At 38.3% G+C, this 27444-nt stretch overlaps 1 protein-coding gene across 1 annotated transcript in view; it reads left to right on the plus strand.

Annotated features, from left to right (window-relative positions):
* Positions 1-27047, plus strand: part of PRDM5 (PR/SET domain 5) — a 217792-nt gene extending 190745 nt beyond the window's left edge. The window contains exons 15-16 of the mRNA XM_082728454.1: positions 15922-16026; positions 26287-27047. Of these exons, the coding sequence (XP_082584580.1) occupies positions 15922-16026; positions 26287-26451 (270 nt within the window). The 3' untranslated portion in view covers positions 26452-27047. The remainder of the gene's footprint in view (positions 1-15921; positions 16027-26286) is intronic.
* The last annotated feature ends 397 nt before the right edge of the window (positions 27048-27444 follow it).

Raw genomic sequence — 27444 nt, forward strand, 5'->3', positions numbered from 1 at the left:
AGGGGCTGGAGGGATGGGGTAACTGAGCAATGGACATTAAGGAGGGCATGTGATATAGTGAGCACTGGGCATTACGTAAGACTGATGAATCATGGACCTCTACCTCTGGAACTAATAATACATTCTATGTTAATTAACTGAATTTAAATTAAAAATAATATTAAAATAGTAAAACAAATCAGCCAACTAGTTAATAAACAAACAAACAAAAATAATACCGTGATTCTAAGGCCACACAAGGCAGAATATGCAGGTCGGCTGGGTGTTGTTTGCTGGAAAAGTAAAAGATAGGAGTTTCTACAAAAGAAGGACTATAGCAAGTTCTATGATGTCATGTGCTTATAAAACAAAACCAGAATTCACTTAAAGAATAAGTGAATTGGTATTTTTCTTTTTATGAATGTTTGGAAACCCCTAGTGTAAGTGTTCTCTGAAATCATCGTTGCATGGAGTCAGAATATATATTCTTATTCTTTTACATATAACAAATATATGTCAAATAAATATATAAATACATATATAATGTTTATAATTTTCTAAATATATGAAGATATAGACTTTTAATAATTTTACAAATATACAAATAAAATACAAATATATATATTTTTTTCATCTTAGTTCCCTATATGATTATATGTTCAAGATTATAAATAGAAATAATAGGAACCAAAATCGAGAGCAATTTTTCAATGAATTTTTGTCGTGAAATGTTATTTGTACTTTTTTATTATTTTTAATATTTATCTGCATTTGAAAGACCTATCAAACAGAGGTATTGTTTTTTCTAAAGTATTTCTTTTGCTTTGTAAAACTCTGCTTTACAGTGATTATGATGGTGCTCATTGTTTGTGGTCTTGTTGCCAGATTGTAACAGATGCATGGGACAAATTACTGATTTGAGATTGGGTGTTCTGGAAATTGTGAGGCAGGTCAAGATAATTCTGGAGTCTGGTAATCAGACCTGCAGCCCTTCTCTCCAGGGTTAGTGGTTGAGCTAGGCTAAAGTTGGGAGTGATAGAAGCCACTCATCCAAGGACTGATTGTTATCATGCCAGAAAATGGATGGTCTGAGGTTATTCAGTGGTACTTTCAGAGTGGAAAGTACCTTCCGCCTTACCAAACAGTGTCACATGCTTGAAAACCTCCTTGAGATTGATGACTACCTTGAGGTTGAGTCTTGAGGCTCCCTGACTGCCTCGCCACCCAGCTTTAAAGCCCTGAAGCCTGGACTTCCTCCAGGTCTCAAACATCCCAGAGCATTCATGCCAGACGCAGGTGGATCCCAGTGCCAAAACTCAGCACATCAGTGAGGACAATTCTAGAGGTTTTCCTAGGAGTAGCCTCAAGATGCTTTACATTGAATTAATTTGAATTAATTCTATTTAACTCAAAACTTGTCATTATCTGTCCATCGTATTTATATGTATCGATCTCTGCATGACTATACGTATATACACGTATATACAGACACCTTTGTTACTTACGTATGTGGCTGCTGTTTCAGCTCCTCCTACTCAGGGAGTGAACATACTTGGTTTACTCTCCAGTACAAATTAAAAGCAACGTTTTGCTGGAATGTGACGTGCATGACTGCTTTAGATCTATTATATATATTTGGCTTTGTAGAGGTAACAGAAGTGAAGGAACAAAAATTAACATGTGTTTTTAGACATGTAAGTAGCATACCAAGTCATTGCCAAAGAAATGACATTCCATCGACAGCACAGTCTTTAACATGCGGGACAGTTTATCACCAAGTAATATATGACTCAATGGCTAAATTTTGAATTTTCAAAATATTAAATTCTGTTTATATTTCCCCGTTGGCAGGACATGAATTAGTTCTTCAACATGTCTCTTATTAAGAGCTGTTGCCGGAGCTGTGGCTGCCTCGTGCTCAATGGCTGTTCCTTTTCATGCAGTCCTGAGTCTGGAGCCCCAGAGGCCTGGCCTCCTGCCCATCCCCACCCTCATTTTTGTGTCTTCAGATGACCAGTGTATGTTCTTTGACCCCTCTTTGGGGAGAGGTCTTTGGAGATCAGTTCTGTACTTAATCTGAGAGGAAATTCGTGCGCTCCCTGACCTCTCTCTGGAGATTTGGGCCTCTCTGTGGCTCAGTTCCTTTGTGCACATAATAAAAATCATGGTATTTGAATCTTCCACCAAATGTATTATTTACATTGATTTGATTTAGAGGATATCTGGCTACCAGTAGAAAAACGAATGCCACTGCAAGGATAAAAAGAGAGAACAAATTTCTAAGAGATTGTTCTGGCAATTCTTTTCTTAAATGCTAGCATCCTCTGAGGGGACTGGTGTATGTAAACCAAGGATCAGTTACAAAGAATGAAAACATTAAACAAGATCATCTCAGTATGCAAAGGAATGGGTCAGAATTGAGATCTGCAATTCTATTAGGCTTTCTGTGCCTTGCAATTTAGTAAAAACAAGGAAATTGCCTCAATTCAAAGTCTTTTCTTTTATCTAATATGGGCTGAGAGAGAATGTGTTGGATGATTTCTGAGTAACTCTGACAGCTCACAAGTAGCTCTCTCTGTCAAAATGTTCTTTCTTTAAACAAAACAACAAAATGAAACCCACCTTTGGGGGGGGGGACATTTTGGTTGGCCCAAGCAAAAACTTGGCACTTCACCCTGAAATACTGGTCTCCTTACTCCTCAGCCATCCTTTGTTCTTCATCCTCCAGCATCTTAACTTATGGCAGCTGGGATGAAAAGCCACTCTTCTCATCGGGGACAGTCAGTGCTTGTCCTGAGTAGCTGAGATCATCCTGCCAATGAGGTGACAGACTTTGACTATTGTGCAGGAGAGAGATCAAGGAGGAGCATAGGCAGGCCTTGTGTTACAGAATCTTTCTGTTTAGGGTACTGTCCTATCAAGTGACAGCAGAGCACATCTGTTGGGGTGATTCCTAAAGTCCCTCAATGGTATGTAAATGGGCCATTACAACTGGCCATTATTCCTAAATGCAGGCAGTGGTGGTGTTTAATGTAGAACCCGACTTGGCATCATCTTGCACTCTGCCACACAGAGGAGATTCCTCAGGTGTGGGGCTTCCAGGGCTGAACCCCAGCTCGTCCTGGGTAAATGGGGACAGTTGGTCATACTAGTCAGAGTTCTTAAAATAAACTAATGAGAAGTCTCTTCTCAAGGAACATACCAAACCCCAAACAATCAGAAGCTGGTGAGTGAGGTCACCATTATCTTAAAAAAAAAAAAAAAGAGAGAGAGAGAGAGACAAAATCAGATTTGTTACTGGTTACTGTTGATGACGGTAGGTCATTTTGTTTTGGGGGTAAGAATGGTATTTTGCAAAAGGTAGGAAGTATCTATCAGCCTGTAGAGTCTGTATAGTACTACCAGAGATTACAAAAACTTTTCACAAGATACTGAAAATTTGTAAATGTGACTGAGTAGATTTGACTGAGCTCAAATTTACCTGCAGAACAAAACCATTCAGGTGAAAAGGGGAAAGAGTGAAGATGCTAATTTTATGAGTAAAAATAATGTTCTGTGGTTGCCTTTGGTTTAAAAATGTTTATGATATTTAAATTTGGGAAACAAAAATATTCCCATTTATTATAGTAATCCTGTTCTCTCTCCCATCTTCCTTCCTTCCTTCCACCTTCCTCCCTTCTCTCCTTTCTATCTTTCTTTCCTCTCCGTCTTCTCTCCTTCCTGTCTCCTTGCTTTCTCTTTCCCTCCTTCCCTCCTTTTTCTTTCTCTCCTCTCTTTCCCCCTTTCTTTCCCCCTCTCTCTCTCTTCCTAACCTTATAGACTGACTGACTTTTTGTCAAAACAGTGTATGACTTGAGCACATTCAAATCTAGCAAGATCTTTGCCAGGACAGCCTTGGAATCCTCACCTGTGCAAACAGACACTGTTTTTTTTCAACATTTTTGAGGTTTGAAGGGGTGGGTTTATGCTACCAGCTCGCTGCCATCTGTGGAGTGTGTTGATTCAGAGATGTAATTTATATTGATGATAGGATTTCCTCTGACTTCTGCCTGTGCCTTGGTGGTTGTGTTCCACCTGTTGACATGAACTTGGCTGATATGAATGCTCCATTGGCCATGGACGAATTAGTTGCATGTGTGATAGCACCTTTCTGCTGTGTTCTTATTACTTTCAAAGTTGTGTAATGGGATAAGTATGTTATTCCTTTAGAATTAGATATCCCTTTTCTAGGGCTTTGCATTTACATAATTCCTTTCTCCTGTAGACCTCTGAATAAAGTTTGTAGTTTTGTCCAAAAATGGATTACACTTGCCACCATCACATAAGTCAGAAAGCAATCTTGTTATTTTTGGAAGTAGGCAAGTTGAATTAAATCACTTCTCTGTGGACTAATAGGATCTGCTTCTTAAATCTGAGAGTCTGTGACTATAATTGTGTTCTCATTTCACATTTTTCTTTGTAGCTCGTACCACTGTATTATGGCCCCTTAATTGACAGGGATATTTGGTATTTGCTGCATATTATATTTCAAATTATGTAGCCACAAAAATTGAAGGTTGGTGGACAAGCAAACCTCGATTCCATCTACTGCCTCTGCCCTTTTTGCAAATCTGTTAGAGTCTTCTTGAGAATAAGGATCGTGTCTCAAAGCTTGTGTCCCCCACAGTACCTGACACAGTCTCTGGCTCAGTACACAACAGAGACTTTTGCTGATGAATTCACCCTCAATTACACCACCATCTAATCATGGGGGTTATTCTGATTGCTCTCAGATCACTTGTAAATAGAGCTAGAAACATTTAAATTAATGGGTAGGTAAGCTTAAACTACTAGTCTAAATACAGAAAAGGATTTTTTTAAAGGAAGTAATTAATATTTTTTTCCCTAAGTTTGCTTTTGGTGGTGCATTATTCTGTCTTGAGACCACATTTTTCAGAAATATCCCATAGGTAAATGAAACAACCTAGAACAATCCCCCCAACCAAAAAAAAAAATTGAAGCTGTTTTAAACTTCTGAGACTTACTTTGATTTTCATTAGCAAATTTTTAGGATACAGCAAACAAAAATGTTGAAGACAATACGTAACGAACTAATAAGGCAGTCACATTAGCGTCCTATGTTCTCACAGCTCTAATAGCTTGTCATGACTGACTTCTTTTCTTTATCTTTTCTTTTTCTTTAAGATTTTATTTATTTATTTGAGAGAGAGGGAACATGAGCAGGGTGAGGGGCAGAGGGAGAAGTAGACTCCCCACTGAGCAGGGAGCTTCATTCCTGGCTCCATCCTGATCCTGGGACTCCTGGATCATGACCTGAGCCAAAGACAGATGCTTAACTGACTGAGCCACCTTGGAACCACTGATTCGCTTCATTTCTGATTGTTACATGAAACTCAGTATTTTTGTACACTATATGTATATTTATCAAAACATATAGATATAAATACAGATGCACATACACATTTATCTTTTCCATACGTCCTTTATATTTCTATATTTATTTCCCTTTCTACTCCTATCTACTTCTTTCCCTAATATATTCTCATATTTTTGTTATAATTTGCATTTATATTTCAGAGTTTCATTTATAATTTTGTAAGATCATGAGAATAACTTTTTCCTTATTATAAAATTTTTGTGTTCATATGATTAGTCTTCTTTTGTAAGATTTTTGAGAAAAAAATCTAAATAGTTATTATGCAGGGAAAGGAGTCTCTTCCCTTTAGATAATTTAAATAACAACACTTTCACTTAACCAGCATTCCTTTTCTTTCAAGGACTACAAAGAACATCCTTTAAAATGCCCAAATCTCATGTTGTTGTCAGACTTCTTACCAGCACATATATTTTCAGCTCCTTTCTAACTTTCTTCATGTGTATCAGAAAAGTGCTGCTGCCCAAAAGAACACTCACTCCCATCTTTAGAGCTGAGGCTCTTAAACTAGGTTGTACGTGGTCATTTTTAATAGCCAGCCACTGATTTTGAGTTTTCGATTTCCTGTTGTAGCATTGTACTTCAGTCTGAGCAAGAAGTTTCGGTGTCACTAGCATAGGGCTGTTCGAATATGGCACAATGATGAGGAAGAAAGAGATGGTAGAATACTTTCATTCCTAAGCAACCAAAAGCCCCACTGAAAAGGTCTTAGATAAAAAGATTTAGTAAGTCACATAACAAGAATTCAGAGTCAGGGCCGCTTCCTGGTTGGCGAAGACGGTGGCTCCACAAGGTCTTCAGTGGCTCAGGTTTCTGTCATCTCCTGCCTTTCTCGGCCAGCTCCTCTCCTGCTATCTCGTGGATACAGCAGCCCATGCTTCACATCCGTACCTGGTCAGGTTCAAGAGGCCAAAGAGCCTCTTTCAGAATCCCCCATCAACTTACTTCCTCTGCTCAGGAACCACAGTGGCGTGACCTGCTCCGATCTAAACCCATCCCATCACTGAAAAGGAAATGGAATTGCCGTCACTATCTTAGCCCAGCTGTTCCAAACATGCGTCCGCACTAGAGTCACCTCTGATCCTCTAAAAATGCCAAAGCTCAGGCCACACCTCAGAGCAATGAAATCACACTCTGCTGGGGGGTGGGTCCCAGGGATCAACATTTTTGGAAGCTCCCACATGATTCCACGTGCAGGCAGCTCAGCCTTATCAAGATTCTCTCTCCTGGTTGGGCTCAGGAGCATCCTCTTCCGCAGTGCTTGACCTGGAGGAAGGGGTTCGATGGGGAGGTAGCTGCAAGACAAAGGCACTACAGACATTGGTACTGAAGTAAGCATGCCGTAATTTGAGTTTTGCCCTCCCTACCCGAATATGTAACCTTGGTCATATTTTAAAACTAATACTCCTTCATCTGCAAGTGAGAATAACTGTGCCAAATGTGTGGCATTGCTTAACAGTTTAATGGAAAAAAAGATGCTTCAAGTTCCTAGCACTTTACCAGCCACCATGAAATGGACATTCTATTAACATACACAGTAGTGCCTTGGTAGGAGAGAACCATAGGAAGAGGAGGGGAACAGAATTATTGTTGCTGCTGTTGTATTTATTCATAGCAGTACCATTATTACTTGAGAGGACGGTGGGTCTAATTGGAAGTTCTCACTTCTGGTTGCCCATTAGAAGCACCTCGGGAGCTTTGAAAAAGGCCCCAGACGAGCCAAGTCAGGCTTTCTGAAACTGGAGCCCGGGCATCAGTGTTTTTAAAAAGATTCCCTGGGTGATTGAGGTGTGCAGGCAACCGCAGTCCACAGGCCGGAGACTGGGAGAATACAAGGGAAAAATGTAGTTAGGTCCATTTGCCTCATAATTCCAGAGGACCAGTCCGAGTCACCAGTGCAGCCCTAGGAAAATAAGGTTTCTGAGCTGGTTTATGCTTCTTTGCTTGCTTGATGCCAGACAAGCTCTTCTGTCACCTCCGTGCAAGTGATAGGACTTTTTCTAGCCATTTAACGTATATACATTATTCTTTAGGCCTCAAGAGTGGGTTAAAAAGGGACTGAGTGCCGTCTTGTTTCTATTTAAAGTTTGTATACAACACTTTAATATAAGAATTATATTCTATTTGCTGTGCTTATTTTTAGTTTTCTGTATGTGAATCGTGCAGTCATTTTCCTAGTTTATAGGAAGTGTGTTTTCCATTAGCTCCAATGCAAAACCAATTATGGATGTGTTATGTAGAAACCTGCTTTAAATATTCCCCTAGCTTTCTGTAGGCTTCCCGAAGAGTTACAGTTTCTAGGTGCATTGTTTACTAGGCCATGGGTATGTTTTGTCATATGTTGAAAGATCACACCAGCTATAAAAATAAGATGGTGAATAAAAAGCCACGAAAGCTATAAACATCTGTAAAAGAAGTTCTCTAGGCAAGGCTGCTCGTTAGAGGGAAACTCGGGGCATTTTGATTGTGTGCAGCTGGTGGCACATGAACTTCCAGAAACGGGGCCATTAAGGGGAGCTGTTAGATATATGGCAGCCGCCCTGTGGGCCATAGATCTGTCCCCTCAGCTGTGTGTAATAGCAGCCCGTGGGGCTGCTCTCATGAAGCTTCCCCTGATTCCACCTGCGGCTCTGTCGTGAACTGGATGTTTTATGGAATAGGGTAGTCCTCTTTTGGTCACAAAACCAGTCTTACCAAGAGAATTAGCTGGCTCCTAGTAAAGTGGAAAAATCTATAAATATCAGCATGGGCTTCACAGTTTCTGCCACCCTGAAGAGCAGGTGTCCAGGCTGACCTCTGGTCCATGTTAGGGCCACTGCAGGATGCTTGCTGCCTGGAGCTCTCATTTATTTTTCTTGGAAAACCTTTCGTGTGTAATACCATGTAAGGTATGATGCTGAGCCAACTAGACAAGAGCACAAGAGACCCCCTCCTTGGACAGGAATCTGAATGAAGAGCACGGGTATGCAGGTCTCGGGGGAGAGGAGGTGGGTGTCAGGAATCTACTTGTGAGAATGTGTTTCTGTGGCTGGCAGTGGGACCGGGCCTTGGAGCACTGGTCTTCTCTGAGCAGGCATTTCTGCGTGTTTCTGACTTCTGAGATGATTAAATGTTTACAGGATCCATCTTTGTGATACCAGAAACAGTTTCCCAACCCCCCACCACACACACACACAAGATCTTTGAAGCAGAGGGAGAATGATGATGTTTTAAGTTTTAGAATAAAATGAAAACAACTTTGTAGTTTCCTTTAACTTTTTGTAAGGAAATATTTAAACCCACAGAAACAGAGTAGGAGAGAGAATCAACATGGAGCCTAACTCAGATACAACAAACATTTTTTTTTCCATTTATAACCTCTCCACTACCCCAACCATAAAATTTAGAATTTGTATATATAATACTAAAATGACATTTAATCCAAGATTTAGATGTAATTCTCTTGGTAGTTATCTTTTGTATAAGTTGTATGATATAATTTGTTCACTTAGAAGATGATACAACTGAATCATGGGGATCTGTGATCAGACATTTTTGGTCTAGACCCATGCTAGCCAACGTGTGGCTTAAAGACTGGTACCGACACTCAAACTCTTTGTTTCTAGCCCATGGTGAGATAGGTATAGAAATTGTGAGGAAGTACCGAGGACTTTTGTAACATTTTGGCATTGTTGTACATCCACGTGTATGGTCTTTTTTTAGTAATTCAATTTCATCCTACTTTGCCACAGTATCAGTCAGCAACACACTGAGAGAAATACAATCTTTCACTGCAAATAATTTAGGAAGTACTCTTCTGTATGGCACTTCTGTGATTTTGCCTTTGAGAGGACATTTGACAACATCTGGAGATATTTTGAGTTGGCACCACTGGAGAATAAATTTGGAGGGGAGAGGTATGTGCTACTGACATCTAGTGGGTACATAGGACAGCTCCCTAACACAAAGCATTATTGTACCCTAAGTATCAGTGGTACTGAGGTTGAGAAATCCTGCTCTAGACCACTGTGGAGGGCTTAGGCTGTCTGTGCCTTGCCTAAGGAAGGTTTGGCAAATGGGTCTTACCAGGCTGACAAGAGTCTGAGGCTGTTTGTATGTGACCTGCCCTTACATGAGAGTCTCTACATTCTGCTTTGGAAATTAGTGAGACCTTTTGCAGATGGAAGAGTTTGACGGTTAAATGATTTTGTCCCAAATGTTATAAAAATATGATGCTTTTACATTTAGTCACAAGTTGTCCATTTCACTTCTGCCAGGGTTTGTAATGTGCCCAACAGAAGAAAGTCAGCCACTGCTGCAGCAGCTGAGAAAATGGGGAACTAGAGATTTATAAAATTTGTTTATTTAGAAATTTCATATTTAAGAAATTTATGCCAAATCCCTGTGTCATGAGGTTTTTAAGATTTTCTTTTAAATTTAGAAACAAGAAATAATCATCTGACAGAAGACATCATTTTTCTGAACTCTGATAGGGAAAATATTAATAGCTAGAAATATTTAGTCTAGAAAAGATAATCAAACGAAGTTAATTTGGAACAAAAGATAACTTTTATATCCAAATATACTTGTGTGTATGTGTGTGTGAGAGAGAGAGACAGAGACTTATTTCCACATCTGATTCCTCTTCAGTGAGTTTCTTCTCTCAGATTGTATTTGATGTTCAGGTTGCTCACGTGGAAGTTATTTCATCAACAGCGTGGACACTCTGGCCTTAGTATAGCTTTGAGCAAGACAAATAGAGGAAAGGTTTGTCCATCAAGTATATCCACATACTGTATAACAACCAAGAAGCCAGTGTTGCGCTCATAGGTTGAACCCTATCATAAGCCAACTGTGTTTATGTATGGTCAAAATACCACAGGTTCTGCCTGTCCTTATCATCCTCACTCATTGGCCTGTTTTAATTGCTTACTAATTCTTATTTCTCAATTATCAGAGTCAGGCCGCCAGGGTCATGAAAGAACACTTTTTAACCATCGTTCTATGACTTCCTTACACCATTTACCTGACCTTTGACTACAAGGGGAAAAGCTCACTTGTTATATTTTCTGTTTCTATTTGATTGGGCCTAACATAAAACAATCAAGGTAATAGTCACAATGCCTACCTATGGCATGCAGATAATCTACCCATGATCCATCCTTATCTGTGTTAGTCTGTAGTGGGGGGCATGCTTCTTTATCTCCTGGCAAGCAATCCTTAGCTAAACTAAGAGGAAGCCTCTGATAAATTACTATTTTAAAGAACTTCAACATTCAGATCCCTCCAAGATTTCTTAAAAATGTGACTTTGTTTCTAAAATGGTTCTGAGATTTATTAATTCAGTTCATGTTGGGAAAAAAGATAACATTTGAAGTTATTTTTTTATATGGATGGTCATTAGCAATACAAAAATAGGACTTATTATTAGCTACATAACAAGGTACAAGGTGTAGAGCTCTATAAATCTTACCTTCTGAATGAATTCTGCCAAATGCTGTTTGATTAAAGAGAACTGATTAGACTACTGATTAATTCTGCTTTTGACAGATTACACAGTTTAACTGACAAATAGATTGCCTCCGTTTAGTAATGATTCCCCAGTTATGATGACAAAGGACAAGCTATTTGTCAGTTAAACTGTGTAATCATTCAGAAACAGAACTAATCAAGGACCTAATCATTTTGTCTCCAGTTAAATCCAGCTAATGAGTTAAAATATGTAATTTATACTACATATTCCCCTCAGAAACAGTGTTACAATTTCCGTGATATTTTATTGAATCAGATTTTGTGCCCATATTAAAGATTTTTGTAATGGAGGGAGAGATGGAGGAAGAGAACTAGTGGAGTTAGGAGAGGGTTAATGTTAAATGCTGCTAGTGTATGGGTTCTTCGTGGGGGAGGAGCGACAGGGCCTTTGGAAGTCCATTGGTATCCGAACTTGCTTAAACACTTCAGCCACACCAGCCTGTAGACTGTGGAACAGTGTGTACTTGGGAAGGTGGCAGATACCTCAGCCTTACCTCTGCTGCCTAACCTGATTATAAGAACTCAAAGATTTCTTAAGTTTTCTGTGTCACATGGTCTCTTGCTGCATCCACCACTATGTAGCTGTCTAGTCCCTGTCATCCTCAGTGAACCTTATAGTAAGGGCAGACAGCGAAGATTAGAGACTGAAGTTCTCTTCCTTCCTTGCACACAAGCGTGGATTCTTCTAGACTGAGAAGTTAGGGGTAGGAATATTTAGGAATGCCCTAGAGGTGACATCGATTTTTTTCACAATTCCCAGAGAAAAAGAGAGGAAGAAAAGATTTAGGTGTCTTTGTACCACTCAGCTTACTCTCTGTGCCCAACTGCATTTACCGTAGGAGAGGTGGTATTTCTTTCATATGGCAGACTAGGAATAATTGGGAAGAAATTAATAAAGAAGGGGGATGAGGGTTTTGTTTTGCTTCTCTTTTTCTGAAAAATAAAATGCACTTTTTTTTTCTTCCTCTTTCTGTTCATTTGGTTTTCTTAAATTTGAGATGAGTGACCTGTGATCCTCCGGCTCTGCCTTTGGTATAAATGCTGGTTACTGGGTCAGGAATTCCCTCACACTTGCTTTGGTACCATTCTCTGTAAATTGGAATCTTTTCAGGAATGCCTGAGTGGCTCAGTTGGTTAAGTGTCTGACTCTTAATTTCAGTTCAGGTCATGATGTCAGGTTCGTGGGACTGAGCCCTGCATCAGGTTCAAATGCTCAGCACAGAGTCTGCTTGTGATTCTCTCTCCCTCTGCCCCTCCTCCCACTTGCTCTCACACACTTGCAGGCACACATGCTCTCTATCTCTCTAAATAAATAAGTAAAATCTTTAAAAAAGAAAAAAAGAAAAGGAATGTTTTCAAGGGTGAGCATTAAAGTTCTTTCCAAGAAGCGGTACATGGCATTTTAGCCAAATCTGTCAGGGAATTATAACTTTCTTTGCAATATCTTTAGGAAAACTACAGATTGTTTAAGACTTGGGGATAAAAGAGATGGACAGACATATGAAAGGCAATCATGGGTTCTTCCTACTATATTTGCTACGGCCTAAGGACTTAGAGAACCTTTCTTTCTAGACTGACGTATAAGTGTGATTACAAAGTCCTTTGTGAGTTAATAATCTTAGGACAAAATCCCAGGGAATCTTTGGCTTCAAATGGTTACTGGTAGAAAAGAGTGAATCCAGGCAGACCCAGAACTACTCCATCAAATGGGTCCCTTTTCCAACTATAATTCTCATTTTTTTTAAATTGGAGGAACCCTAACATTTTAAATTTCAACTCCACCTCCCTGCCAACACACACATAGAAACACATGATTGTTCTTTTATAGGTGAAAATGAATAATAAGTGAAGGTAATATAATTTCAGTGGCATTTGTAAATAAAGTGTATTAAAATAATCAACAGTTATTATTTGACAAAGACCAATTTGAAAAATACTAATGTATGAGGGGGTGAGTGTGTGTGTGTGTGTGTGTGTGTGTGTGTGTGTGTGTGTGTGTGTAAAGTGTTACTTATTCAATCCGAGCCAATGCGTAAGAACACATTTGAGTTTTTGAAAACTTGTGATAACTGCAAAACCCTTGTCTTGCCAGAATCTCCATATGCTGGCTCAGAACCTTTTTCAGCACCCATGGGGCACTGTAGGGTGCTTACCCACACAGTACCTGCTAAGAGGAAATTTAGGAATGAATGAGAAGAATGTTCTTAATCAGTGATGCTCAGACCTTGTTTTTCACTGCCTTTTTCTCCTGGAAACTTCACGTCACTCTCTTAGGATGTTATCCTGATAATTGGTCCTGTCTTGGGTTGTTTCCTGACAGATCCTTACCTGTCATTGCAGTTGCCACAGTGATGCGCCTCTTTACAAGATCTTGTCCTGTGGGTAAATTGTGGGTAGAGAGAAGACCTTTCCTTTTTTTTCTTTTCATATACATCATATTGATTTATCTTTATATGTTTTTAAAATATAAGTTTAAGTAAAATGTTTGGATATAATACAAGCCCCAGGAACTCCAGGAAGTTTCTGATTTAAATACTTACAGTTACATTTTCAAGTTTTTCTTAAACAAAAACAAAAACAAAAACAAAAAACCCTGGGCAATATTTGAAGAAATAATAGGCACCAAAAACTTTGCAATATGTGAAAAGAGATTGTGTTGATTTAGACTAGATGAAAAAAGCAGTAAACATATTTTTTGGACTGCCAAGAAAATGCAGTTTTTCTGTTAACTTTGAACAGTCGTTTGAAATATAGAGGCCCTATACAAAACACCTATCCTTGCTGGATATATTAAAGCAAATAGCAAATATCTGAACTTGTGTGTGTAGTGGGGAAGCAGCAGTAAACCCCAGGACCCAACAAAGCAAACTGCAGCTATATGCCAGAGTGATAAGGTGAGTTGAGAATGAGAACACCTTCGGGGTGTTTGCCAGTATTTGTAAACTCAAGTTTCTGTTTTTAATGGTGATGGAAAAGGGAGCAAGCTCTGGGCTTAGGTTATAGGGCGAAGATGGAACCACATCCCACCACAGTGTTGGGACCTAGGAAAATGATACTCGAAATGAAATCAGGAACTGGAAATAATCTACCTTGGCAAATGAAGGTGCTTTGTACATTTAATTATCTCAGAGTAATTGCTGGCTAGAGAAAGAGTTCTCCTTAGAGTTTGTAACCACAGTCTTTCCCTTAAGTGTGTTTAGAGTTCAGACTTAAAATGCTTCCCTGACCAGAAAACCCTAAGGCAAGAAATAAACTTAAAATGGTCTTTGATTGATAGCATCCCAGAATGCCTGGCAGAAGCAAACACAAATGCTCTCTGGAGGGACTTACCCTCAACCTAGGGGTCACAGAATTTTAACAGATAAAGACCACCAGACATGAGCCCATGATTCCAAATTCCAAAAACACCCAAGGAAACAAGAGCCGTGAGCAGGAGACAGAAGAAACCACAAATAGCAGAATTAAATTTCCAAAAGACTTAAGATAATAATTTATCAGATGAGGCAAATTATACAAATGTCTAGAATATTTTGAAAGAGACATAAGCAAACATGAGTAAAAAATAAGATTTTGTCAAAAATTAAGCATAATTGAAAAGAATCAAATAATTTACAAAAATTTAAAATATAATATAAATTAAAAACTCAAATGAAACTATTAATAAGTTATTCATACCTGAAGGTAATTGATCAACTAAATCTAAGGAAATTACATATGGCACAATACAAAGAGATGAAATGGTTAAGGGACATGAAAAATAGTGTCTGTTATTCATCTAATTGGATTTCTAGACTTTCATTTAATAGAAAATGAGAAATAAAGTCATTTTCGATCCAATAAAAACAGAATTTACCATCATCAGATCCTCTCAAAGTCAGATAAGAACGGATGAGAAGTGAAGAAATTGTTAAGCATATATAAATCTAAACCACATTGATATGTAAAGTAATAATGATTCTGTATCGGGGTTAAAAATCAAGACACAAATAAAATACTGCTACATGTAACATGTAAGACAGGAGCATTCTTCAGGACTTGTTATTCAGTAGGATAAATTTTAAATTGTGTTAAATGTATATGGTAGAATTGTTAAGGATAACCACTAAGAGAAATAGTGCACGTAACTTCTCTGATAATACAGGGGGGAAAATCATCAATCTAAAACATGTAAGAAAATATAGGGGAATCCTGAGATTAAGAGTCTTTTATGGTTTATCTCCCTCTCTGGTTTTGTCTTGTTTCGTTTTTCCCTCCTTTTCCCTATGATCCTCTGTCTTGTTTCTCAAATTCCTGATATCCGTGAGATCATGTGATAATTGTCTTTTCTCTTATTGACTGATTTCACTTACCATAATGTCCTCTAGTTCCATCTGCATCATTGCAAATGGCAAGATTTCATTTTTTGATGAAAAATCAAAAATATATATATATAAATATCAAAAATATAATATATATAAATATATACATATATGTATATATATATATCTCGCTCTCACATCTTCTTAAACTTACCCCTAAAATCTGATGACAGTGTTATCCTGAAGGTTTCATTCCCGGGAATGCCTCTGAGATAGTGAACAATTTGCACCGTCTAGTTTAGGGGTCGCAAACTCTCTTGGTCCATGACGCCCTTAGTATCTCAGTGAAATTTTGCGGCCCACCAAACCAGAAGAAAACCTAAGAGTTCAGTTGTTTTAGTAGTTAGATCATGTCAACCATTGAGAACCCAGCCTTGCAAAGGTATGATGTAATTAAAAGAAATGTGCTACAGTCTCATGCTGGAACTGTGAACTGCCATGAGCAAGTAGTTCGGTTTGTCCAGCAGAGGTGGAGCAGTGCTGTTCCTCACAAGCATTTAAAATAACTCATGATACCCCTCTGGATTTGCTGTGGCACCCTACAGAACTAGATAAAATACCACCCCACTGCCAGCTTACCTTAGTAGGGAACGCTCTAAGTTCCTCAGATTCATGGTGATCTCTTTCCATTGACTGCAGGAGAAGCCATACAAGTGCTCAGAGTGCAGCAAAGCCTTCAGCCAGAAGCGAGGCCTGGATGAGCACAAGAGGACGCACACTGGAGAAAAGCCTTTTCAGTGTGACGTGAGTTTGGTTTCTCTTTTTTTTCCCCAGTGTCCTCCAGTAACAGATGTGCTGGAAGAGTGCGTGTGTGTGTGTGTGTGTGTGTGTGTGTGTGTGTGTCTGCACATGATGTGTGTATGTATGAGTGTGTGTGTGTGTGTGTGTGTGTGTGTGTGTGTGTGTGTGTTGTTTTGCAGGCTGTTCTTTCTGTTGAGATCTTGCGCTGCTGGTATGTTTTGATTGTATGATCCATGTAACCACTATGGGGTCGTTTTGTTCATCCTAGTCTGCTGGCAGCAAATAAACTCCGATTTTCTTTAAGGCATGCTTGCTTTCTTTTTTAATGCAATTGAGTTGTTCTTTCAAGATATAAGTGTGTGATGATTCAAGGCAGCTTTCATGTGTCTACCCAGAGCTTTGATAGGTTCATGATACTTAAATCAGAGATTCAACTTGTTATAGATACTATTTATTTCATTACAGCCTAACCATCAATTTCTAAAACATGAACAAACTCCTTTGTTTCAATAATATTGCTAATTGTTTAGATTTTCTGCTAATGACATTTGAATTGAAGTGAAATTATAAACACAGTTGTTTACACAATTTATGAAAGGAAAAATACTACCACCGTCAGTAAAATGAATCTGAGTGTTGTTAACTAATTAAGGGAAAATATTGGTTTCTCAATAAACAGTGTCACAATTCTGTATAAGATTGACAACCGACAGAAGATTGACAAAGGCTTTAGGGAAAACACTTGGATGCTTTTTTTGCTAACACAAAAATAGCAAGAAAGCATTAATGTACCTCAGTAGAAGAAGGAACATTAAAGTTGTAGTGTGTGAAATTGCACAGTAGAGAATTTTTTTTAAATGTGGAGGGAAACTCAAGGACTTCGTCCCATTGGCATATCCCAACAGATCAAGTATGGTGTAAGCAGTCCACATGAATGGAAACTCACAAACGCAAGATGTTTTCCTTGTCCATCCATGAAACTTTGGTGGTAAGGTTAAGGCAACAATGTTACTCCCGTTGGGCCTACTCATAAAAATAGCTCTATGAACAGTGAACTTCTTTAAGGCAAGAAGTACTTGCAAAGAAGGAAATGTACACATGTAGCTCTATCCTGAACCAGAAGTACAGCCCCAGCTTTATAATTTCAATTGGTTTAATTCATTAGTGCTTTTATTGGAAACATTTTCATATAGGCAAAACCTGTTTAGATTACTTAATTCTACAGCTATACAAATAACTGATGGGGCATAGAAATTAAATATTAACTATATACAGACACCTTCCTACCATCACATTCAACTCAACTTTCATTTTATGCTCAATATTTTTGTCAACTACTTCCTAAGGTAAATGGGACCATGATGTTACTAAAATAAAACAAAACAAAACAAAACAAAACTGTAATGTTACAAGCATTATTTTTTTCAATTCACTTCTATCTCATCTATTTCTATCCTTTTTTCAAAAGTCTCTGGTTCTTATTTGTGGCTCAAACTGGTCCACCGAATAGAGATTGAGGGCCTCCAGAACGTCCCTGAAATGCAGCCTGCTCATTAGAGGCTGTCTTTGTTCCAAAAGCTTACCCTCTTAACCTACTCATTTTGGGTAGAAGTCATCCTTTCTCACCCATTCCCCGTCTTTCTTTTTCCTAATTAACACTCAAATCTATTACTTCCTCTCAGTTTCCAGTCCCACTAACAGTGCATAGCCTGCACCCTCCCTGTGTTCTCCACCCAGCCAACGTAATGTTTTTAAATTGAGATAAAATTCACATAACATAAAATCAATAATTTTAAAGTGAACAACTCATTGGCATTGAGTACATTAACAATGTTGTGCTACCATCACCTCTATCTCGTGCCCAGGCATCAATGTCCCCAAATAAAATTCCCTAGCCACTAAGGAGATAGTCCCTACTCTCCACAGACCCTGACAAATACCAATCTTCTTTCATTTCAATAGATGACCTGTTATGGATATTTCATGTAAGTGAATCATATAGGATGTGACCTTGGTGACTGACTTCTTTTACTTAACATAATGTTCTCAGGGTTTATCTACTTTGTAGCTTGTAACAGTACATCACTCCCTGAATGATATTCCATTGTATGTATATACCACAATTTGTTTATTCATAATTGATGCACATTTGGGTTGTTTCTCCCTTTTGGCTGTTGTGAATTGCTCTGAGACGAACATGTGCCTACAGGTATTTAAGTACCTGTTTTAAATCCTCTGGGCCATATACCTAGGAGTAGAATTGCTATGTCAAAAGGTGATTCTGTTCGATTTTTCAAGGAACTTCCGTATTGTTTCTCATAGTAGCTACGCCATTTTATATTCCCAATAGCAATGCCTGAGAATACCAGTTTTTCGACGTCTTTGTCAACGCTTGTAATTTTCTGTTTTTTTAAATTATAGTCTCCTTAGGGCATGTGAAGTGATATCTCATTGTGGCTTTGATTTAAAGTTCCTAAGGATTAATAATATTGAGCATCTTTCTATATACTTGTTTGTTGGCATTTGTATCTTCTCTGGAGAAAGATCTATTCAAGTCTTCCCATTTTAAAATTTTGTTACTTGTCTTTTTGTTGCTGAGTGTAAGTGTTCTTTGCATTTTCTAGATACGTTATCTTTCACTTTTTTAATAATATCCTTTGATGCACAAAACTTTTCAATGTTGGGGGTGCCTAGCTGGCTCAGTTGGTAGAGCGTGCAACTCTTTATCTGGCGGGTTTTTTTTTTTTTTTAAAGATTTTATTCATTATTTGACACAGAGAGAGATCACAAGTAGACAGAGAGGCAGAGAGAGGGTGGGAAGCAGGCCCTCCGCAGAGCAGAGAGCCCGATGTGGGGCTCAATCCCAGGACTCTGGGATCATGACCCGAGCCAAAGGCAGAGGCCCAACCCACTGAGCCACTCAGGTGCTCCTATCTGGTGGTTTTAAGTTTGAGCCCTATGTTGGATGCAGAGATCACTTTAAAAAAAAATAAAATCTTAAAAAAAATTTTTTCAATGTTGAAATCCAATTTATTTGGTTTTTTGGTTTTTTTTTTCCCTTTTCTCAACATGCTTTTGGTGACAGATCTAAGACTTGTCAATTTCAAGGTCATGAAGAGTTACTCTCCCGTTTCTTTCTAAGTTTGATAGTTTAACTCTTACATTTAGGTTTTTGATCTGTTTGCTTTTTGAATGTAGTGTGAAGTAGGGGTCCATTCTTTTACATTAGCTTTTAGTTTTTTATCATTCAATGTGATGTTGGCTGTGAATTTTTTATAAATGCCCTTTACCATGTTGAAGAAGCTTCCATCTTTCCTAGTTTTCAATATTTTTATCAAGACAGGATGTTGGATTTTGTCAAAGGCTTTCCTTCATCAACGGAGATGATAATTTTTTTAATCTTTTGTATTATTAAAGCGTGTATTACATTGTTTGATTTTCTTATGTTGATCAACTGTTGCAGTCTGGATAAGACTGTTTGGTCATGACTTTGAATATGGCCTGTTAGAGTTTTTGGTTTTTGGTTTTTGGTTTGTTTGAAGATTTTGCATCTATATTCAAAAGGGAAATTGGCCTATAGTTTTCTTTTCTTGTAATATTTTTGCCTGGCTGTGGTATTAAGGTAATGCTGGCCTCACAGAATAAATTAGGAAGTATTCCCTCTTCTTTGTTATTTGGGAGAATTTGAGGGGATTATTGTTAATTCATCTTTATATTTTTGGTGGAATTTATCTGTGAAACTCTCTGGTTCTAGACTTTTCTTTTGGGAAGTTTTTTTCTTGTTGGGTGGGTTGGTTGTTTTTTTGTTTGTTTGTTTGTTTGCTTGTTTATTTGTTTTTTTATACAATCTTTTTACTTGTTACTGGTCTCTGGAGTTTTTCTGTTTCTGGAATCAGTTTTGATTATTTGTGTTCTTCTAGGAACTTGTTCATTTCATCTAACTTGTTGGCATACAGTTCATAGTATTCTCTTAAAATCCTTTTTATGTCCCAGTGTGATTGTCTCAAAGTAAACCTAATCATGCGCTTTTTTGTGACAGTGTCTCACAAACCATAGGGTAAAATCCACCTTCTTACTTGAATGAAAAGTTATTCTGGTTTTTGTCAATTCTTATTGATGAGGGAGCAGGAGGCTGACTGAAGACAAAGCAAAAGCTGGCACCTTGCACCTCCTTTCCATCCGCTCCCCCTCGGTAAATGTGTAGCATTCCTCAGGCACCTCTGACCGCCATAAGAAACAAATAGATCACAATCCTGCAATACAGGAGTCTCCCTAGGTTTACAAATGTTCTAGAGATCTACAAACAAAGAAGTTACCTTATCAATAGCACAATTTCCAGAGGCAAATAACTCAGTTCCTCAAGCCCTTAGGTCTCCCTCCCCACCATAAACAAAATTGCAGGAGGCTGAGGTAGAAGGAAATGTAAGTATAGTTAAATCTCTTCTAAACCTAAATCACACTAACAATGACGCTTGATAGCAGGATTGTGACATCCCACCAAAAATCTCCCAACTATCTTGATGTTAATGACTGGCCTAGACAACATTGATCAAGCCTGGTAGGCCTCCTATATCCTGGCACCTTGTAGGCCCTCTTTAGCATATGAAAACTCCGTTGAAACCTTCCTTCCCCTCACCTTCCCCCAACAGCAGGGTACATAACCTGCCATCCCTCACAACCTGGGGCAGCTGCATCTCCACCTGCCCATGGGTCCTGTCCCCCTGCTTTAATAAACCACCTTTTTGCACCAGAGACATCTTAAGAATTTTTTCAGAGCCGTCGGCTCCGAACCTCACCCCACCGAACCTGACCTAGGTTCTGGGACTTCATCATTATTACTAAAATTTTAATAATCTCTTATCTGTCAGTAGTCTGCATTTTATTTGTATGAACTCTGAGTCTTCTGAAGCAGTGACGCTGTTCTGCATCTCTGTCCCTTGTCCCATGTGGTATCATGCACCACTTCCTCCTCCTGGAAAGTCCTCTTTAGTTTTTGTTCACACTTCCTGATTAGGATTTACAAACACACACAAAAAACACAAACATGTAGGAAATTTGAGTGGCATTTGAGCAAAACTGTAAAGAAAAAAGCTGATTTATGTTGACCTCAGTTCTTTATAATATTTCTCAAATGCTGCTTCACTCATCAACACTAGCCCCTTAGATGCCAGGTCATGGTATCTAATGGGCTTAGATTCCATGTCGTACAGCAACCCCAATGTGCCACAGGTATTGAGCTTCTAATATCTTTGCTACTATCCCTAGGGTGAGGACTTCCAAATCTCTCTTTCTCCTGCCTGGGTTTCTCTTCTGAACTCTAGGCAGATACTTTGAAGCTGCCTGGAAGACATCTCTCCTATATCTCAGACTGAAATCAGTATCTCCCCAGCCTTCTCAGCTACTCAACATGTTCTCTTTACCTGTACATCTTTCTGAGGGTCCCACCATCTCCATTTAACCCAAACCAAAGCTCTGAGGCTTGTGCCAGACATTTTTTCCCTAAGCTGTGACCAATAGCATCATCTAGTTGAGCTTCTATTGTGAGAAAGACACAGTGATCTAGTTTATATATACTCTACTGATCTGCCCTGTACCCCAGAAGTACCCAGGTGTTATTTCCACCTCTGTGAAACAAATGTGGCTCACTGAAGTTGAGTGACCTACCTCTTTCTTACCACTTAGAACTGACCAAGTCAGGATTCTAGGGTCCAAACTTAACTAGCTCTCACATTCATTCCCGGCATCTCCTGACAATCTTTCCTTCTATATATTTTTCAAACTTATTATCTTCTTTAAATTTTCATTGCCACTTTCACTCCTCTTTTTCTCACCTCTGACCTCCAATCCACTAGCAAATCCGATTGGCTGTACATTTAAAATAAGTTGAGAATCGGAACACTTTTGACATCTCCTCAGCTACATCTCAGTCTCCTACAGTAATGCAGTTGTTCCTTAATTTATCTGTCTTTGATCTTTGCTCCTCCCAGTCTGTCCTAAGCTTGCCACACAGAGTGATCTTTCTAGAACCTGATTCACATTTTATATATTTTAGATATAGATTGCATATGTATTATATTTCACTCCTTTGCTCAAACCCTCCAATGACTGTCCTTCCCATTTAGAGTGAAAACCTAAGTTCTACCACAGTCTGAAAGTCCCTACAGACCTGCACCCCCACCTTTCTGCCCCTACCCCTCTGACTTCACCACCACCATCCACCTCACTCTGGCCACATCACTTCTTTGCTGTTTTTCAGACACACTAAGTATATTTCAATGAAGTGGGCCCCTTTCTTTCTTTCTTTCTTTCTTTCTGGCTCCTTCCCTGGACTGGGATACCCTTCTTGGATACCTTTATAACCTTCTCCTGTACTTATTTCAATTCTCTGCTAAAATTCTTCTCTTCCTAATTTCCATTACTTTCTTAACCCTTACACCATATTCTTCTTTGCCTTCATGACACTTACATCTACCTGAAATATTATATGTTTGTTGGTTTAATTTTTTATCATCTATTATGTAAATTCTATGACAAAAGAGCTTTTTTCTTTCTTGTTCATTGTCATGTCCCCAGGCCTAGAACATTGCCTGGCATATAAAGAAACGTTGAGTGAATATTTTTAAAAGCATGAATCAATGAAACAGTAAGTGCTATCTTAGTTGATATCCAAGTAATTTCTGGCTTAGAGTAGAATCATAGTACTGGCCGTGCTAACTCCAGTGTCATACTCTGAGCTTGGTACTAAATGATATTTTCGTTTTAGTCTCCATTCAGAATCCTTTAATGAATCCCCACAACGTGGAGAAGCTCTTTCCAGTGTCTTATTATGATTACCAGGATCTCCAGAGTTTGGCTCCAGCCTTCAACTCTAACTTCTTTTTCAGGTTTTTTCTCTTACTTATTTATGTCAATGTGTTGCTCCAATAATCTGTTTCTTCAGCCTTAGTGTAATGGTTTCCCCTCTGCACCTAGGCCTTGCTGCTTATACCCCTGTACCTTTGCATGTTCTCTTCCTTCTCCCTGGGATATCATTCTCTACCTTACAACATGACAACATCCATACATCCAGGAAGACTTGATTATCCTCTCTTCTGTTCCTTCTCCTAGTGATAGGTTCATGGCATCAAAAAATATTCTCTTTAAGACTATGGATTCCACAGGGCAGGACAGAGTACTCTCTGTCATTCTGTTTCTAACTGAAGTGGCAGGGAACATTTATATTATTGATAAACATTAACTGAAGATGTTTGTATAGAATTCTAATATTATCTCTCAAGGTACTTTGATAAATGTGTTGTTTCACTTCATTTTAAAACAAAATCAGTTTATTGCCAGTCTAGAGAAAGAAAAAACATTTTCCTATTCTTTGACAGGTGAATTAATACTAATTTGGAGTAGGTGGATGGGTTGGCTAAGACCTGTTGCACTATTTGAATTCTTTCATGCTTTCCCATAATTTTAAAATGACCATGAATGTCCTTGCATTTGATTTATACAGAACATCAGTTTGAACTCTCTTAGTTCATGAAAACATAGCTTTTAATGTGTAGGAAGTCACTTTCACAACTGTGATATCAGCTACTCTCTGCTGATACTTAATCCTCTACCTGGCCCTCATTCAAAAATCCATTGGGTTGTTCTCATCACAGCTCCTATGTGGAGCTTCTAGGATTCCTTAATTCAGAGCCATTATCAATGACTTCAGGATCTTGCTCAACTTCCTTTCCATTTCTTCAGCTTGCTGCTATTGCAATTTTCCTATGGTGACCATGTAAGTGAACTTGACTTATATCCCTCACAATACACTGGTGGGCTGAACTGAGAACCTCCTTTATTTTTTCAAAGAGGTTTTTATTTTTTAAAAATGGTGTCAGCCAGGCAAATGGAAAAAGTACAGTCAGCTCACATATCTTTGAAGTTCGAGCCTTTAATAATAGTCTGTCCTTGGGGTTGTAAAAACTCTGAACCCAGACTGCGTGGGTTTAAATCCTGGAAACCACTTCCTAGTTCTGTGACCTTGGGTAACCAGCTTGAGACACTGAAGTGACTGTGTCAGTTTCGTTCTGTAAAATGAGGTTCATAGTACTAATATCTGCCTAAAAGGGTGAGGTGAGGCTATCACAATTTAGTGTTTATAAATTGCAAAGAGTGGTTCCTGGCACATAATGAAAGCTGATGTTAGCCCTTCAACCTAGTCCCTGTGCCAAACATTGAACTGAGACAGTGAACTAGACACTATGTCCCCTCTGCTCACAGAACTCACATTTCTGTGGGGTATAGACATTGAACAAATAAACCTGAATAAATACCTAATTGCATTCTGTGATAAAGACTGAGAAAGGGGCACCTGGGTGGCTCAGTGGGTTAAAGCCTCTGCTTTCGGCTCAGGTCATGATCCCAGGGTCCTGGGATCGAGCCCCACATCGGGCTCTCTGCTCAGCAGGGAGCCTGCTTCCTCCTCTCTCTCTGTCTGCCTCTCTGCCTACTTGTGATCTCTGTCTGTCAAATAAATAAATAAATCTTTAAAAAAAAAAAAAAAAGACTGAGAAAAATTTTAAAAAGGAGAAGGCGGGCGCCTGGGTGGCTCAGTGGGTTAAAGCCTTTGCCTTCGGCTCAGGTCATGATCTCAGGGTACTGAGATCGAGCCCCATATCGGGCCCTCTGCTCGGCACGGAGCCTGCTTCCTCTTCTCTCTCTGCCTACTTGTGATCTGTCTGTCAAATAAATAAATAAAATCTTCTAAAAATAAATAAATAAATAAACAAACAAACAAATAAATAAATAAATAAAAAGAAGGGTAAGGCATAAAAGACTATTTAAGGAAGAATTCTCTGAGAAAGTAACTCTAAGTAACCTAAAAGATGAGAAGGAGTCAGCCACAGGGAAGAGAACATCCAGGCTCAGGAATAGTATATATCATGGCCTGTAGGAAGGAACTGAGTCTGGGTATTAGGTAAGAAGGCATGTGGAGCTGGAGCATCGTGAGAAAAAAGGGATGCAAGTGAAGTTGCAGAGCAAATTGATGTGCCTTTTCACCATGGTAAGGAATTTATTTTGAATCTACTTTCAGTGGGAAGCCAGTGAGGAATTTTGTATCTATTGTTCATTAATTGTTCATTACATGGGGCTTAGAGAAGGAACCAGGGAAATAGAAAATAGAGGATACATTATAATTCTGTGTTATTTATGATAACAAATTTTGATTATACTTGTAAGACCGTTTGAAAACTTAGAGTTTCTTTTACTTGAAAATAATCTCTATAGTTACCTTCTTCGATCTCTGGAATTATTCCACAGCCTTTGATGTACTTACATTGCTCATAAGACTTTTACCTATCTATCTAACATCTTGTCTACCTTTCTTTTTTTAAGTCAACAAATATTTATGCAATGACTACTCTTACCCTAATGTTTCTTAGACCAGTAAGGAAGCGATTAAAAAAAAAATCAGTAATAAGTAATTACATTCAGGGTAAGTTAAAAGGGAAAAGTAAAAACTACTATGAAAGCAATTAACAGAGGACTTCTGGCAGACAGATCATATAGGCTTCCCTGAGGAATCAGTAAGAGGAAGCTGCCTCAGGAGAAGTGAGAAAGTACTGACGCAGGAAGACCTTACATCTTCTGTGGTAATTTAATATTTTTATTGGAATGTTAATGTCTGTTAGGCCAGGTGTCAATGTGGCAGAGTTTATATGAAGTAAACATGTTAGATGACTTAGTTAAATGAGTGTATGTAATAAGAAATCAAGAATTAGAGTTGTGGGTTAAAAAACTTCCAGTTAGGGTGATTAAAACAATGTTAACCTTTTACTTCATAAATGGGACTAAATCGAAGGGATCACTGATAAGACATGTCTTGTGCTATTTACATCATATGGAGCGATGCCCTCTGGGCCATTAGCCTTTTTGTTTAACATGTTTAATATGAAATCGTCAATACACTCCAAGAAGAAAAACATTGTTCCTAAGGAGTTATATTTCTAGACATATTTAAATACAGTAGCAGAGGGGAAGGGAGGGTGACTAGGGTATAAAGGACACACACATTAAATGCAAACAGCTTTTGGGAACTATAATTAATTTTCTTTACCCTTTAGTTGGGATGTTAAATTCCATTTATTTCAAGCAATTTTTGTTTTTGTGCCCATCAGTACATACTTGATAATAGGACAATGCATAATGTACATTGTATAAATGATAAATTGGCATATCTTCAGGTTTTTCAGCATAATATGATTGGTATCTTTGGGTCTTTTCTAGGTTTGTGACTTGGCTTTTAGCCTAAAGAAAATGCTGATCCGACACAAGATGACTCACAATCCCAATCGTCCACTGGCAGAATGCCAGTTTTGTCATAAGAAGTTTACAAGGAATGACTACCTCAAAGTGCACATGGACAATATCCACGGTGAAGTTGACAGCTAATGGTAGCTGTAAAGGAATTAAACCATTTAGAAGGGCTCCTAATATGAAACCCAGATTTCTGTCACCTGATTAGCATAGCAGAAGTAGCTTAAAGTAATTCACTGGTCTCATAGTTCTTATTTGCCTACCTTTAGAGTTTGTAGATGCTTATGAAAAAAAGAAAGAAAAGGGAAAGAAAGGAAGAAAGAAATAAAGAACGAATATCCTACTTCTGCCAAAAAATGGTACAAGTTTGTAGTCTTGCAAAATACTACTTGTGCTCTATTTTATAAAATGGAAAAGGGAGTCGTGGCTTTCCTTCTGGGCCACCTCTCTGTAATGAACACATTTAACACACTTTTTATTGGGCCTTTTTATTTTATTGTCATCTTTGTGTATGCACACGCTGGTTATTACAACTGGCTACTACTGATTTAGCCAGAAAGAAATTAATATACCAAAATATTTCATTGCAGATGAGAATAAGGTCAAGAGTTTTTAAAGCATCAAGCATGATAACATGATAAAACTTGCTATTTTGTGAAACAGACCAAAAGTTGATCTTATTTATAGCTCCCTACAATAGTTCAGTTTAAAAGAGATATTTAAGAACTAAAGCATCTATTGAATTATTTTCATTTTAGACTATTCTAACATTATTTCCTCTAATCATTTAGATACAGACATTCATGGTCTGTAGTACTTTCATAAGATCTGTACAAGACCGTACATTTAAATATATATCAAACTGATCCTCCTGAGTTTATACCAGTTATCTTTAGAAATTTACAATATACAAATCTATGTAACTAAAAATTGAAACAAAGTAGGTTCTCAGTATTTGTTGACTGACAGTGTCAGCCCATAGTGGCATTACAGTATTAGTTATGATGAGCCTAGCCCTTTACCTTCTCATTCAGAACATGTTGGTGTGGATATAATAGAGTCCCCAGAGCATTAACATTCTGTTTTGCAAAAGACATTTTCCAGAATCTTGGCAGTATGTGATTCTGA

This window comes from Mustela nivalis (genome assembly GCF_964662115.1).
Source record: "Mustela nivalis genome assembly, chromosome: 4".
NCBI lineage: Eukaryota > Metazoa > Chordata > Mammalia > Carnivora > Mustelidae > Mustela > Mustela nivalis.